Source organism: Schistocerca gregaria, chromosome 8 (genome assembly GCF_023897955.1).
Source record: "Schistocerca gregaria isolate iqSchGreg1 chromosome 8, iqSchGreg1.2, whole genome shotgun sequence".
NCBI lineage: Eukaryota > Metazoa > Arthropoda > Insecta > Orthoptera > Acrididae > Schistocerca > Schistocerca gregaria.
The window spans coordinates 111,214,308-111,227,734 of record NC_064927.1 but is presented as its reverse complement, the minus strand read 5'-3'; the positions used below and the strand labels follow the sequence as shown (position 1 = coordinate 111,227,734).

The 13,427-nt window shown below is 42.2% G+C and overlaps 1 protein-coding gene across 1 annotated transcript in view; it reads left to right on the top strand.

Annotated features, from left to right (window-relative positions):
* LOC126284014 (vesicular glutamate transporter 2-like) overlaps positions 1-13,427 on the top strand; it is a 275,507-nt gene that overhangs the window by 168,721 nt on the left and 93,359 nt on the right. The window contains exon 3 of the mRNA XM_049982559.1: positions 4,819-5,002. Coding sequence (XP_049838516.1) covers positions 4,819-5,002 — 184 coding nt within the window. The remainder of the gene's footprint in view (positions 1-4,818; positions 5,003-13,427) is intronic.

Sequence of the window (13,427 nt, the reverse complement as noted above, 5' to 3'; positions counted from 1 at the left end):
TAGGGCTCTTTGCATCCGAGCTTGGAACCATCACTACCTAGATTTTCGACGATTGAGCGATGAGTTCACAACGAGACCAGCGTGGGAAACACGAAAAGATGAGTGCCTAGTGTATCCATTATTTCAAGAAATGACTATATTGTTCCCTAATGACACCTGCCACATAACATAACTTTGTTGTTGCCCGAAAATACAATATTTAGCAGAGTGAGCAACACTACAATCATAATTTATTTTTGACCTTTGCAGGGTTGTTAGAACGTGCAATAGACGCCAATATTTCTATATTCCCGCAATACTGAGGATAGAGCAGGCCGTTGCAAGTAATAGGAGAGACACTGCTAACTTTGCTCAGCAGGAGTCGAATATTTTCAATATGTTGTTGGTGTAGCTGTTGTTTTAGTTGCTGTTGTCTTCAGATCGAAGTACAGCTAGATGCAACTCTACAAGCTAGTCTGCACTATGCGATTCTCTTCGTGTCTGCGTAAATGCCGCAAGCTACGTCCACATGAACCTGCTTCCTGCACATAACCTTGACCTCCCTCTATCATTTTTGTCCCCCCCCCCACACCTCCTCTAACGCACTTCTCTCCATTACGAAACTATTTCTCGACGCTTGAAGATGTGTTCCATCGACGCATATCTTCTTTTAGTCAGGTTGCACCATATATTTCTTTTTTCCTCAATTCGTTAAATAGATACTCATTAGCTTTTCGATCTACCCACCTTGAACATTCTTCTGTATTACCAGATTTCAAAACTTTCTGTACTCTGAGCCTGCTCTATGATTAGTTTACTACCTCTGAATTTCGTCACACGACTGTCTTCGTTAAAATACGGCTGGCTGTATGTGGTCGACGCCTGCTGGCATACGTCTTCCTCACGCCTCTATAACTACGTGGCTGCAGCCCACGAAACGTGCACACGTTCCCACCAGGCAACCACCAAAGCTGGCAATAACGGAGGAGTAGCACACGGGCTGACGTTTCGTCAACCTTATTTTGACATTAGACGTCATATTTCCAGAACACAACAAATAAATTATACAAAAGAGTCTACCGTGACAATCAATTCAAATCACGCAGTTTTACTTCCTGACATTGAAATAAATGTTAAATTAAATATTCATATTCAATTCAAGCATGTGAACAACACACTATGTAAATTTCCTACAGCAAATCAAATTTTGTGGCATGTCAACGGTAAATAAAGGAAAAAAAAGTGTTTGCATCGTTTGTGTGAAGAGCAAAGGAAACCCGTAACCCTCCTCCCCTTCCTGCCCATGCCCTGCTATATTAGAACGATCAACAAAGAAAACAAAAGCACTGACACTAGTCCCTCCCACAGGAGGTTGAAGTCCTCCCTCGGGCACCGGCGTGTCTCCTGTTCTTATCACAAGTTAGTTTAAACAATGTGTCTCAGGCTCTCGACTTGGCTTTTACTTTTGTTTCTACTTGGCCCACTCTGTGAATATTCGGCTGGCAATTACCGGCCGCGTAGGCGGTCTGTACTACGCAGTTCCGCTGCTCGGCACCAAACTTGCGTGGCTCCGCTCCTATTTCAGCGCCTGCGAAACTTTTCAGCCTTGAAACTTCCGTTGGGTTCCGCATTCGTGTCCAGTGTTGCTGTTGTTGTTGTTATCATCTTGAGTCCGAAGACTGGATTGATGGAATTCTTCACGCTCGCGTATGCTGCGTAAGCCTCCTCATACCTGCAAATCATCCGCAACCTGCGTGCACCTGAACTTGCTTATTTCAGTCAAGCCTTGGGATGCCTCTAGAATTTCCCTCCATTACCACACCGACGCTTCCTTGATGTCTAAGGATGTGTCCTATCAACAGAGCCCTTCTTTCAGGTCACGTAGTCCCATAAATTTGTTTTTTTCCCTCAATTCGATCCATTACTTACTCATTCAACAATCTCTTCTAGTACTACATTTCAAAATCTTCATTCTCTTGTTGTCTGTTCCATCTTCGAATTCCGTACAAGGTTGCTCCCCGAATAAATAACTACAGAAAATACTTCCAAGATCTTAAATTTATATTCGATGTTAACAGATTTCTGTTTTTAGGAACGCTTTTGCTGTTAGTGCTACTTGCATCTTATACCATCTCCACATCTCTGCCAGTTATTTTGGTGCTCAGATACCAAAACTCATTTACTGCCTCTTGCTTCTGATTTTTGACTGTAATTCCCTCGGCATCGCCAGGTTTAATTCGATTACATTTCATACACGTTGTCTTACTTTAGTTGACGTTAATCGAATAATCTCATTTCAAGATACTACGTATTCGGCTCAACTGTTCTCCTAAATCCTTTGCCGTCTCTGATAGAATTACAATGTCATTGGCAGACCTTAAAGTTCTTCTCCATGAACTTTGCCGGCCGGAGTGGCCGTGCGGTTCTAGGCGCTACAGTCTGGAACCGAGTGACCGCTACGGTCGAAGGTTCGAATCCTGCCTCTGGCATGGATGTGTGTCATGTCCTTAGGTTAGTTAGGTTTAATTAGTTGTAAGTTCTAGGCGACTGATCACCTCAGAAGTTAAGTCGCATAGTGCTCAGAGCCAGCCATCCATGAACTTTTTTTCCCTTTCCAGATTTGTTTCCTTTACTCAATATACAGGCTACAACCGTGTCTTTCTCGTTTCTCACACTGCTTCACTTTCACGCCCTTCGATCCGCACAACTTCAGTCCATTCTCCGTTCAAATCGTAAATAAAAATCAAATGATCTTAGGACATTATGGACCGGAGTCGTTCCATCATCTAGTGCAAATCTTTCTATTTGACGCCACTTCTCCACGCTTGCGTCGGTGAAGACCAGATGAAATCATATGATTAGGACAATACAACCAGTCCCCGACCGGGAATCGAACCCGACTGCCTCCGATCTAGAGATAGTGACTCTAACGACTCTCTTCTTTTTTAAATTATATATTACAAAGAGGGTCCTCATTTCTCACCACAGATATAACAAAATAATTTGTGTTACTTATAGAAGTATACAAGTATGTGGCATTTCTTCTTCTGGATTCGCGCAAAACGCAAACCTTCGCGAATCTACAGCAACTCTCTTCAGAAGGTTAGAGATCTCTCATTGCTGAGACCGATGCACAGTCACAGCGCGATGCAATGCGATGCGACGTGAGCGTGGCTCACTAGCCTCCTTCGAATCCTGGCGCACAATGTCCGAAATGAGGATGGTGTATGGAATTCATTGTATACATATCCATTGTTTACTGAGAGTTACATCCTCACGAAATAAATAAAAATAAATTAATGAAACGATACCAAAACATGGAATTCCTTGTATACACGAGGGTGAGTCAAATAAAAACCTTAAATATTTTTTAAATATTATTGTGCGGAAGTGGTACAAAGCTGTATCACTTTTCAAAATAATCTCCGCCACGCAGAATGCAAGTCCTCCAGCGCTTAGAAAGTGCATAAATTCGTTTATAAAAAAATTCCTTTGGTAGTTCGCGCATCCACTCATGCACCGCGTGGCGTAACTCTTTATCAGAACGGAACTTCTTTCCTCCCATTGTGTCCAAACATATAGAAATCACTTGGGGCAAGGTGTGGTGAGTATGGTGGATTAGAAAGACACTCAAAATGCAGGTCTGTAACTGTTGCAACAGTTGTGCGGACAGTGTGGGGCCTTGCATTGTCATGTTGAAAAAGGACACCTGCTGACAGCAATCCACGTCATTTTGATTTGATTTCAGGCCACAGATGATTTTTAGGAGCTCTGTGTGTAATGCACTGGTGACAGTGGTCCCTCTAAGGCATGTAATGCTCCAAAATGACGCATTTTTCGTCCCAAAAGAGAGTTAGCATAACCTTCCCTGCTAATGGTTCTGTTCAAAACTTCTTTGGTTTTGGGGATTAGGAATGGCGCCATTCCTTGCTCGCTCTCTTCGTTTCCGGTTGGTTGAAGTGAACCCAGGTTTTGTCCCCAGTAACGATTCTTGCAAGGAAGCCTTCACCTTCTCGTTCAAAGTGCCGAAAAAGTTCTTCACAAGCATCAAGAGGTCGTTCTCTCATTTCAGGAGTCAGCTGCTGTGGCACCCATCTGTCAGACACTTTGTGAAACTGGAGTACATCTTGCGCAATGTGGTGTGCCGAACCATGACTGATGTGCAATGTCATTCAGTGTCACTCGGCGGTTTTCCTTCACTATGGCTTCAACTGCTGTAATGGAGCCACAACTCGTCGTGGCTGACCTGGACGGGGAGCATCTTCCACTAAAGTCATACCATGGCGAACTTCCTACTCCATTCGTAGACTTGCTGGTGTGACAAACATGCATCACCGTACTGAACCTTCATTCGTCGATGAATTTCGATAGGTTTCGCACCTTCACTACGCAAAAACCGAATAACAGTACGCTGTTCTTCCCTGGTGCAAGTCGCAAGTGGGGCGGCCATCTTTGCACTGATACTGAGGCGGTATGTGTGCATCTGCACCATACTGCTACCTACAGGCCATTCTGCACGCTTTTGGTAGCACACTTACCAACTTAGAGGATAATGGCTCGAAATTTCGATTTGTTATTATAAATTTAAGGTTTTAGTTTGACTAACCCTCGTTTTGTCATTGTTTACCAACAATTTGATACGCAAAAAATAAAAAAAAGGCAATTAATTAAGCAATACTACAGTAACCACTGTGCAGCACTTTAATTATACACAGAAGGTACCGCATCACGAAAACAGAACCTGATAAGCAAAGCAGTTTCAATTTTCGAATGCAATAACCACAACACGTGACGGCGCAGTGGCGCAGTTTGCTGACGTGAGTGGTGCCGGTGTTGCAGCGACGTGTGCGCGGACGGCCGCGGCCCCGTGTGGAAGGTGTGGCGGCGGCGGCGTTACGTGGTGGCGCTGCTCGCCTTCCTCGGCTTCTTCAACGTGTACGCGCTGCGCGTCAACCTCAGCGTCGCCATCGTCGCCATGACAGCTTACCGCAACGTCACGCTCGACAACGGCACCGTCACCCAGGTAACGTGCACTCCTCTACTCTCCTGTCCACCCACTCTAAAGCTGGTCATTAAAACCGCGATACCGATAAGGCGCAAAAAAAAAAAGAAGGATGCATCAAGTGCACTGCATGCGTGAGTTTTGAGTGTGCAACTCTGCGCCGCTTCTCAAAGTAGGTATGAGTCGAACTACTTACGTTCTGTCTACAAGGAAAGACTACACAGGCGGTTTTTTGTTCAGAAATTGAACATGAAGTTGGTTTTTTGTGAGGAGGTCGCGTAATACCTCATTTAGGAACGAGAAACGACTATCGAAAGTCAACAGTGAAAGGACTGTGACCTATTGTTTCGCAGTATTCTTCGTCGCGTTGTTCTCTATCCTACGATAGATGGATGGGTTCGCTGGTTATAGGAGGCCCATTCTCAACGCCATGCAGGGTATCAACAGTCCCACTCGACTAGCGCCCCACAGGAACGACATATCGTTATCTCGGATGTGCAGGATCGTACACACCCATCATGTACCTCGAGTCAGGAAATGGCGTTTGCGAAAAGTGACATTCCGTAGAAGGAAAAACTTATTGTAAACTTTCTTTCACTACACATTGTTGCATCCTATCGCTCAATGACAGCCATTTTCGGCCTGCACTGGCTGTATTTAGATACTGCAACAGGAAAATACAAAATCCCAAGTTAATGTCTTAAACCGTGCAACATAATTACCAGCTCTACTTGTGAGTTAAGTAAAGTTCGATTAAAAACCATATGGTCATCGATGGCCTTCACCGGCGTCTCACAATTGGCAATAGAAACGCACGTTTCCGACAGACGCCGATGATAGCTGGGTGTGGAGCTGGCGCAATCATTGATGCGCGCCCGCCGAGCCACGCATTCAGTGGCTCCGCCTACGACCGCCCTCTGCCGCGGCGATATAGGGTGGCTGGCGGCAGTGACGCAACACAGGCACGGTCTTCAGTCTTAGACAGCCTCGATGGTTCGCTCATGCGTCAGTAGCGGGAGCTTCACACTGCACGACACTTCAGTTTGATTCTTGCCATAGCGGGGCTTCACCGCTCGGGGTAGCCGTGAGCGGTCTGGGGCGTCTTGTCACGGTTCGTGCAGTCCCCCCCCCCCCCCCCCCCCCCCCCGCCCTTCGAGTCCTCACTCGGGCGTGGGTTCGTGCCGTCCTTAGCGTAAGTTACTTTAATTTAGAATAAGTAGTGCGTAAGCCTAGGGACCGATAACCTCAGCAGTTTGGTGCCATACTCCTTACCACAAATTAATTACAGCTGGGTTTCATAGCTGTTTGTTCTTTCGTTTAGTTTCTTGCAGAAACAAAACAAAAAAGAAGCATTTCTATTCACTATATTTACGTGTTTGCTAATCTTTTTTGCACCTGTCCAGCCTTGCTGCGTCGACGGCTGCTGCACTCCGCTGTAGCCCACCTCTCATTACTATTGTTCACGAAGTACTACACAACACTGTGAACAAAGCGTTCATTACGCTCGTTCGCAAGCTGTATTTAATAACTAATGTAGGGGAATTATACATGCTGACTCACTAACTAGTGCCACTCCGAAAGTATGACAGTGGCTGAAAAGTTTGTGAGGCAAAACTTGCATGGGACAACGCTGGCCATAATATGACGTTGGTTTTTTGTTACTTGGTGGGGTCACTTCAGAGATATGAAGGGCAACTTTGTTTTTTAAAAATGGGATGCTATAGTTTGGTACTCAATTATGTGTAACAGTAAGGTCTTTGAAGGTCAAAAAGGTGGCACGAACAAACATTTACAGAACGTGTTTTGAGTCATGACCATTGGTGTCAATGCAGTGCTGGCTTCTTCTTATAATGGATTGAGTGGTATTCCTTGGCACTTATCGAACCACTTTCTCCGACAATTACGAGGGTCACTCCAAAAGAAATGCACACTATTTTTGTAAAAATACAATTTTCATTCTGTATCTGTGGAAGTTTTTCAGTGTTTAGATACATAGTTCCCGCTTGTTTTCAAACTTAGTTCAACCTGTTACCGTGAGTGGCGCCGTCACAGCATGTCTTCAAGATGACTGCTACACTTGACGTTCGTCAGAAGCAACGTGCTGTCATAGAATTCCTGTGCTGCGAAAACGAGACAGCGGGAAACATCCACAAGAAGTTGAAAAAGGTGGATGGAGATGCTGCTGTCGATCCCAGTACAGTTAGTCGGTGGGCAAGAAGGTTACGTGGTGAAAGCGGGCACAGCAATATTGAGGATTGTCCTCGCAGTGGCAGGCCTCGTACCGCACACTCCAGACAATGTGCAGAGAGTTAAGGAATTAGTGACTGCTGACAGACGCATCACAGTGAACAAATTCTCACGCTACGTTGGGATAGGGGAAGGAAGTGTTTGCAGAATACTGAAAGTGTTGGCGTTAAAAAAAATAGTGTGCATTTCTTTTGGAGTGACCCTCGTGTATCTCGGATATCGTGCAAATAGTAAATATTCGCCGAATGCGGCGTATCCATGACATGTAAACACCATTCGACAGTTTCGCTGTACAACACTAATAGGGACGGTAAGACTACACTCAAGCGAATGTGAATGATTTATTGCTTCGAAGAACAAGTCGATATGCTTCTCATTTACGGAGAATGCTAACAAAATTCAGTGGTAGCTAGAGACTTATACGCTGAAAGATATACTCAGTGTACTCATTGTACATTTATACATGTTATTTATTTTATTTATTTACACGTCAAGTGCCGTGGAACACATTGAGGAGCAAATCTACAAGGTCATGGAACGTTTCAGTACATGAAATTACAACATAAAAGCAATAACAGATTTTAAAAATGTATATGAACCCGAAAGCAGTCAGTCCATAAGTTTTAGTAAACACAACAACAACACAACAAGAATCAGCTTAATTTTTCAAGGAACTTCTCGACTGAATAGAAGGAGTGACCCCTGAGGAATCTCTTCAGTTTTGATTTGAAAACGCCTGAATTACTGCTAAAATTTTTGAATTCGAGTGGTAGCTTACTGAAAATGGATGCAGCAGTATACTGCACACCTTTCTGAAGAAGAGTTAAGGAAGTCCGACCAAAACGCACGTTTGATTTCTGCCGAGTATTAACTGAGTGAAAGCTGCTTATTCTTGCGAATAAGGTAATATTGTTAACAAGAAATGACAGTAAGCAATATATATATATATATATATATATATATATATATATATATATATATTGAGAGACCAATGTCAAAATACCCAGACTCGTGAACAGGGGTCGACAAGAAGTTTATGAACGTACACCACTTATTACCCGAACCACCCGTTTTTGAGCCAAAAATATCCTTTTAGAATGGGAAGAGTTACCCTAAGAAATAATACCATACGACATAAGCGAATTAAAATAAGAAAAGTAGACTAATTTTCGTGTCGGACGATCACTCACTTTACATATCGTTCGAACAGTAAAAATGGCAGTATTAAGTCTTTGAACAAGATCCTGAACGTGGTCTTTCCACAACAGCTTATTATCTATCTGAACACCTAGAAATCTGAACTGTTCAGTTTTACTTATCATATGCCCATTCTGTGAAATTAAAACGTCAGATTTTGTGGAATTGTGTTTTAGAAACTATAAAAACCTACTCTCACTATGATTTAGCATTAGTTTATTTTCTACAGGCCGTGAACTTAGGTCTTGAACGGCACTATTTGAAACCGAGCCAATGTTGCGCACATCATTACTTACTACCACGCCAGTGTCATAGCTAACACTTGGTTCAAGAATTATAAAAGGTTGTATACATGGAAGATGCCTGGAGATACTGAAAGGTTTCAGACAGATTATATAATGGTAAGACAGAGATTTAGGAACCAGGTTTTGAACTGTAAGACATTTCTAGGAGCAAATGTGGACTCTGATCTCAATCTATTGGTTATGAACTGTAGATTAAAACTGAAGAAACTGCAAAAGGTGGGAATCTGAGGAGATGGGACCTGGATAAACTGAAAGAACCAGAGGTTGTAGAGAGTTTCAGGGAGAGCATGAGGGAGCGATTGACAAGAATGGGAGAAAGAAATACAGTAGAAGAAGAATGAAGTAGTGAAGGCAGCAAGCAGGTAAAACGACGAGGGCTAGTAGAAATCATTGGGTAACAGAAGAGATACTAAATTTAACTGATGAAAGGAGAAAATATAAAAATGCAGTAAATGAAGCAGGCAAAAAGGAATACAAACGTCTCAAAAATTAGATCGACAGGAAGCGCAAAATGGCTAAGCAGGGTTGGTTAGAGGATAAATGTAAGGATGTAGAGGCGTATATCACTAAGGGTAAGATAGATACTGCCTACAGTAAAATTAAAGAGACGTTTGGAGAAAAGAGAACCACTTGCATGAATATCAAGAGCTCAAATGGAAACCCAGTTCTAAGCAAAGAAGGGAAAGCAGAAAGGTGGAAGGAGTATATAGAGATTCTATACAAGGGCGATGTACTTGAGGACAATATTATGGAAATGGAAGAGGATGTAGATGAAGATGAAATGGGAGATACGATACTGCGTGAAGAGTTTGACAGAGCACTGAAAGACCTGAGTCGAAACAAGGCCCCCTGAGTAGACAACATTCCATTGGAACTACTGACGGTCTTGGGAGAGCCAGTCCTGACAAAACTCTACCATTTGGTGAGCAAGATGTATGAAACAGGCGAAATACCCTCAGACTTCAAGAAAAATATAATAATTCGCATCCCAAAGAAAGCAGGTGTTGACAGATGTGAAAATTATCGAACTATCAGTTTAATAAGCCACGGCTGCAAAATACTAACACAAATATTTTACAGACGAATGGAAAAACTGGTAGAAATGTTGGAACACGTAAGGCAGAACTGACCCTACTACTAGAAAATAGATTAAGCAAAGGCAAACCTACGTTTCTAGCATTTGTAGACTTAGAGAAAGCTTTTGACAATGTTGACTGGAATACTCTCTCTCAAATTCTGAACGTGGGAGGAGTAAAATACAAGGAGCGAAAAGCTGTTTACAATTTGTACAGAAGCAGATGGCAGTTATAAGAGTCGAGGGGCACGAAAGGGAAGCAGTGGTTGGGAAGGGTTGTAGCTTACCCCGATGTTATTCAATCTGTATATTGAGCAAGCAGTAGGAATTAAAATCGATGGAGAAGAAATAAAAACTTTGAGGTTCGCTGATGACATTATAATTCTGTCTGAGACAGCAAAGGACCTGAAAGAGCAGCTGAACGTAATGGACAGCGCCTTGAAAGGAGGATATAAGATGAACATCAACAACAGCAAAACGAGGATGATGGAATGTTGTCGAATTAAATCGGGTGATGCTGATGGTGTTAGATTAGGAAATGAGACCCTTAAAGTAGTAAATGAGTTTTGCTATTTGGGGAGCAAAATAATTGATGACGGTCGAAGGATAGAGGATATAAAATGTAGACTGGCAATGCCAAGGAAAGCGTTTCTGAACAAGAGTAATTTCTTGACATCGAGTAGAGATTTAAGTGTCAGGAAGTCTTTTTTGAAAGTATTTGTATGGAGTGTAGCCATGTATAGAAGTGAAACGTGGACGATAAATACTTTAGACAAGAAAAGGGTAGAAGCTTTCGAAATGTGGTGCAAAAGAAGAATGCTGAAGATTAGATGGGTAACTGATATGGAGGTATTGAATAGAATTGGGGAGATGAGAAATTTGTGGCACAACTTGACTAGAAGAAGGGATCGGTTGGTAGGACATATTCTGAGGCATCAAGAGATCAGCAATTTAGTATTGGAGGGCAGCGTGGAGGGTAAAAATCGTAGAGGGAGTTCAAGACATGATTACACTAAACAGATTCAGAGGGATATAGGTTGCATTAGGTACTGGGAGATGAAGTAGCTTGTACGGGATAGAGTAGCATGGAGAGCTGCGTGAAACCAGTCTCTGGACTGAAGACCACAACAACAACAGTGTCATCAGCAAACAGAAATATTTTAGAGGTACTCGTTATACTAGGCGGCATATCATTTATATAGGGTGTTACAAAAAGTTACGGCCAAACTTTCAGGAAACATTCCTCACACACAAAGAAAGAAAATATGTTATGTGGACATGTGTCCGGAAAAGCTTACTTTTCCATGTTAGAGCTCAATTTATTACTTGTCTTCAAATTGCATTAATCATGGAATGGAAACACACAGCAACAAAACGTACCAGCGTGACTTCGAACACGTTGTTACAGGAAATGTTCAAAATGTCTCCCGTTAGCGTGGATACATGCATCCAGCCTCCGTAGCATGAAATCCCTGATGCACTGATGCAGCCCTGGAGAACGGCGTATTGTATCACAGCCGTCCACAATACAAGCACGAAGAGTCTCTACATTTGGTACCGAAGTTGCGTGGACAAGAGCTTTCAAATGCCCCCATAAATGAAAGTCAAGAGGGTTGAGATCAGGAGAGCGTGGAGGCCATGGAATTGTTCCGCCTCTACCAATCCATCGGTCACCGAATCTGTTGTCAAGAAGCGTACGAACACTTCGACTGAAATGTGCAGGAGCTCCATTGTGCATGAACCACATGTTGTGTCGTACTTGTAAAGGCACATCTTGTAGCAGCACAGGTAGAAATCATGATAACGTGCTCCATTGAGCGTAGGTGGAAGAACTGAAATGAGCTCTAACTTGGAAATTAAGCGTTTCCGGACACATGTCCACATAACATATTTTCTTTATTTGTGTGCGAGGAATGTTTCCTGAAAGTTTGGCCGTACCTTTTTGTAACACCCTGTGTAAATAAGGAACAGGAGTGGCCCCAACACAGATCCCCGGGGCTCCCCCCACTTAACTGTTCCCCACGCAGACCCCACATCACAGTTATCCTGAACATTGTGAATAATGACCTTTTGCTGCCTGTTGCTAAAGTAAGAGGTGAACCAATTGTGAGCTACGCCCCGTATTCCAGAATGGTCCAGCTTCTGGAGCAATATTTTGTGATCAACGCAATCAGACGCCATAGTTAAGTCAAAAAATATGCCTAACGTTCTAAACCTTTTGTTTAAACCATCCAATACCTCGCACAGAAAAGAGAATATAGCATTTCCAGTCGTTAAACGACTTTTAAAGCCAAACTGTACATTTGATACCAAATCGTGTGATATAAAATGATCAATTATCCTTACAGAAACAGAATTTTCAATAACTTTAGAAAGCACTGTTGGCATAGAAATAGGCCTAAAATTGTCTGCACTATCCCCTTCTCCCTTTCTATAAAGCGGCTTTACTACTGAGTACTTAAAATGTTCACTGCCCATTGCTAAAAGAAAAATTACAAATATGACTAAATTCAGGGCTAACATGTGCAGCACAGTACTTTAATATTCTGCTAGGCACTCCATTATATCAATGAGAGTCCTTACCCTTCAGTGATTGAAGTATTGACTCAATCTCCCCTTTGTCTATACCACAGAGAAGTATTTGAGACATTAAACTTGGAAAGGCATTTGATAAGAAAGTTATATGAGTCCCTGTAGAAACTAAATTTTTGTTTAATTCACCATCACTGCTCAGAAAATGGTTGTTAAATACAGTACATATATCTGATTTATCAGTAACAGAAATATTTTTACTACGAACTGACTCTATATTGTCGACCTTGTGCTGCTGCCAAACACTTCCTTCACAACTGACAACATTGTTTTAATATTATGCTGTGAATTAGCTATTGTGTTTGCATACCACATACTCTTTGCCTCCCTAATAACTTTTTAAGCACCTTACAGTACTGTTTGTAATAGGCTACTGGAGCTTGATTGTGACTACTTCCAACATTTTGATATAATTCCGACTTTGCTCTACATGATATCCTTATCCCACTAGTCAGCCACCTGGGCTGCCTGTTATTGCTAGTACCCCATTTAGAACGTTATAATGGAATGCAACTCAAAGAGCATGAGAAATATGCTAAGGAAAGCATTATATTTATCATCTAAGTTATCGGCACTATAAACATCCTCTTTTTCCTTGACAAGTTTAAAAAAACTCTCCATTGCTGTTTGATAACTTTCTTACGTAGTTTGTAATTATATATGACATTTGTTTGAGTACAAAAGCCTTTTAGTGTTAAAATTTGTGCATCATGGTCTGAAAAGCCATTCACCCTTTTCCTAACACAATGCATATCTAGTAATGAAGAATGAATAAAAATATTGTCTATGGCTGTGCTACTGTTCCCATGCATCCTAGTTGGAAAAAACACAGTTTGCATCAGATCATATGACTTTAGGAGATCTACTAATATCCTTTTCCTTGCACCATCATATACAAAATTTATATTGAAGTCACCACATATAACTAATTTCTGGTACTTCCTACAGAGTGAATCAAGAATTCTCTCTAGCCTGAGCAGAAATCATCTGAAGCCAGAGATGTTGTTGTTGTTGTTGTTGTGGTGGTCTT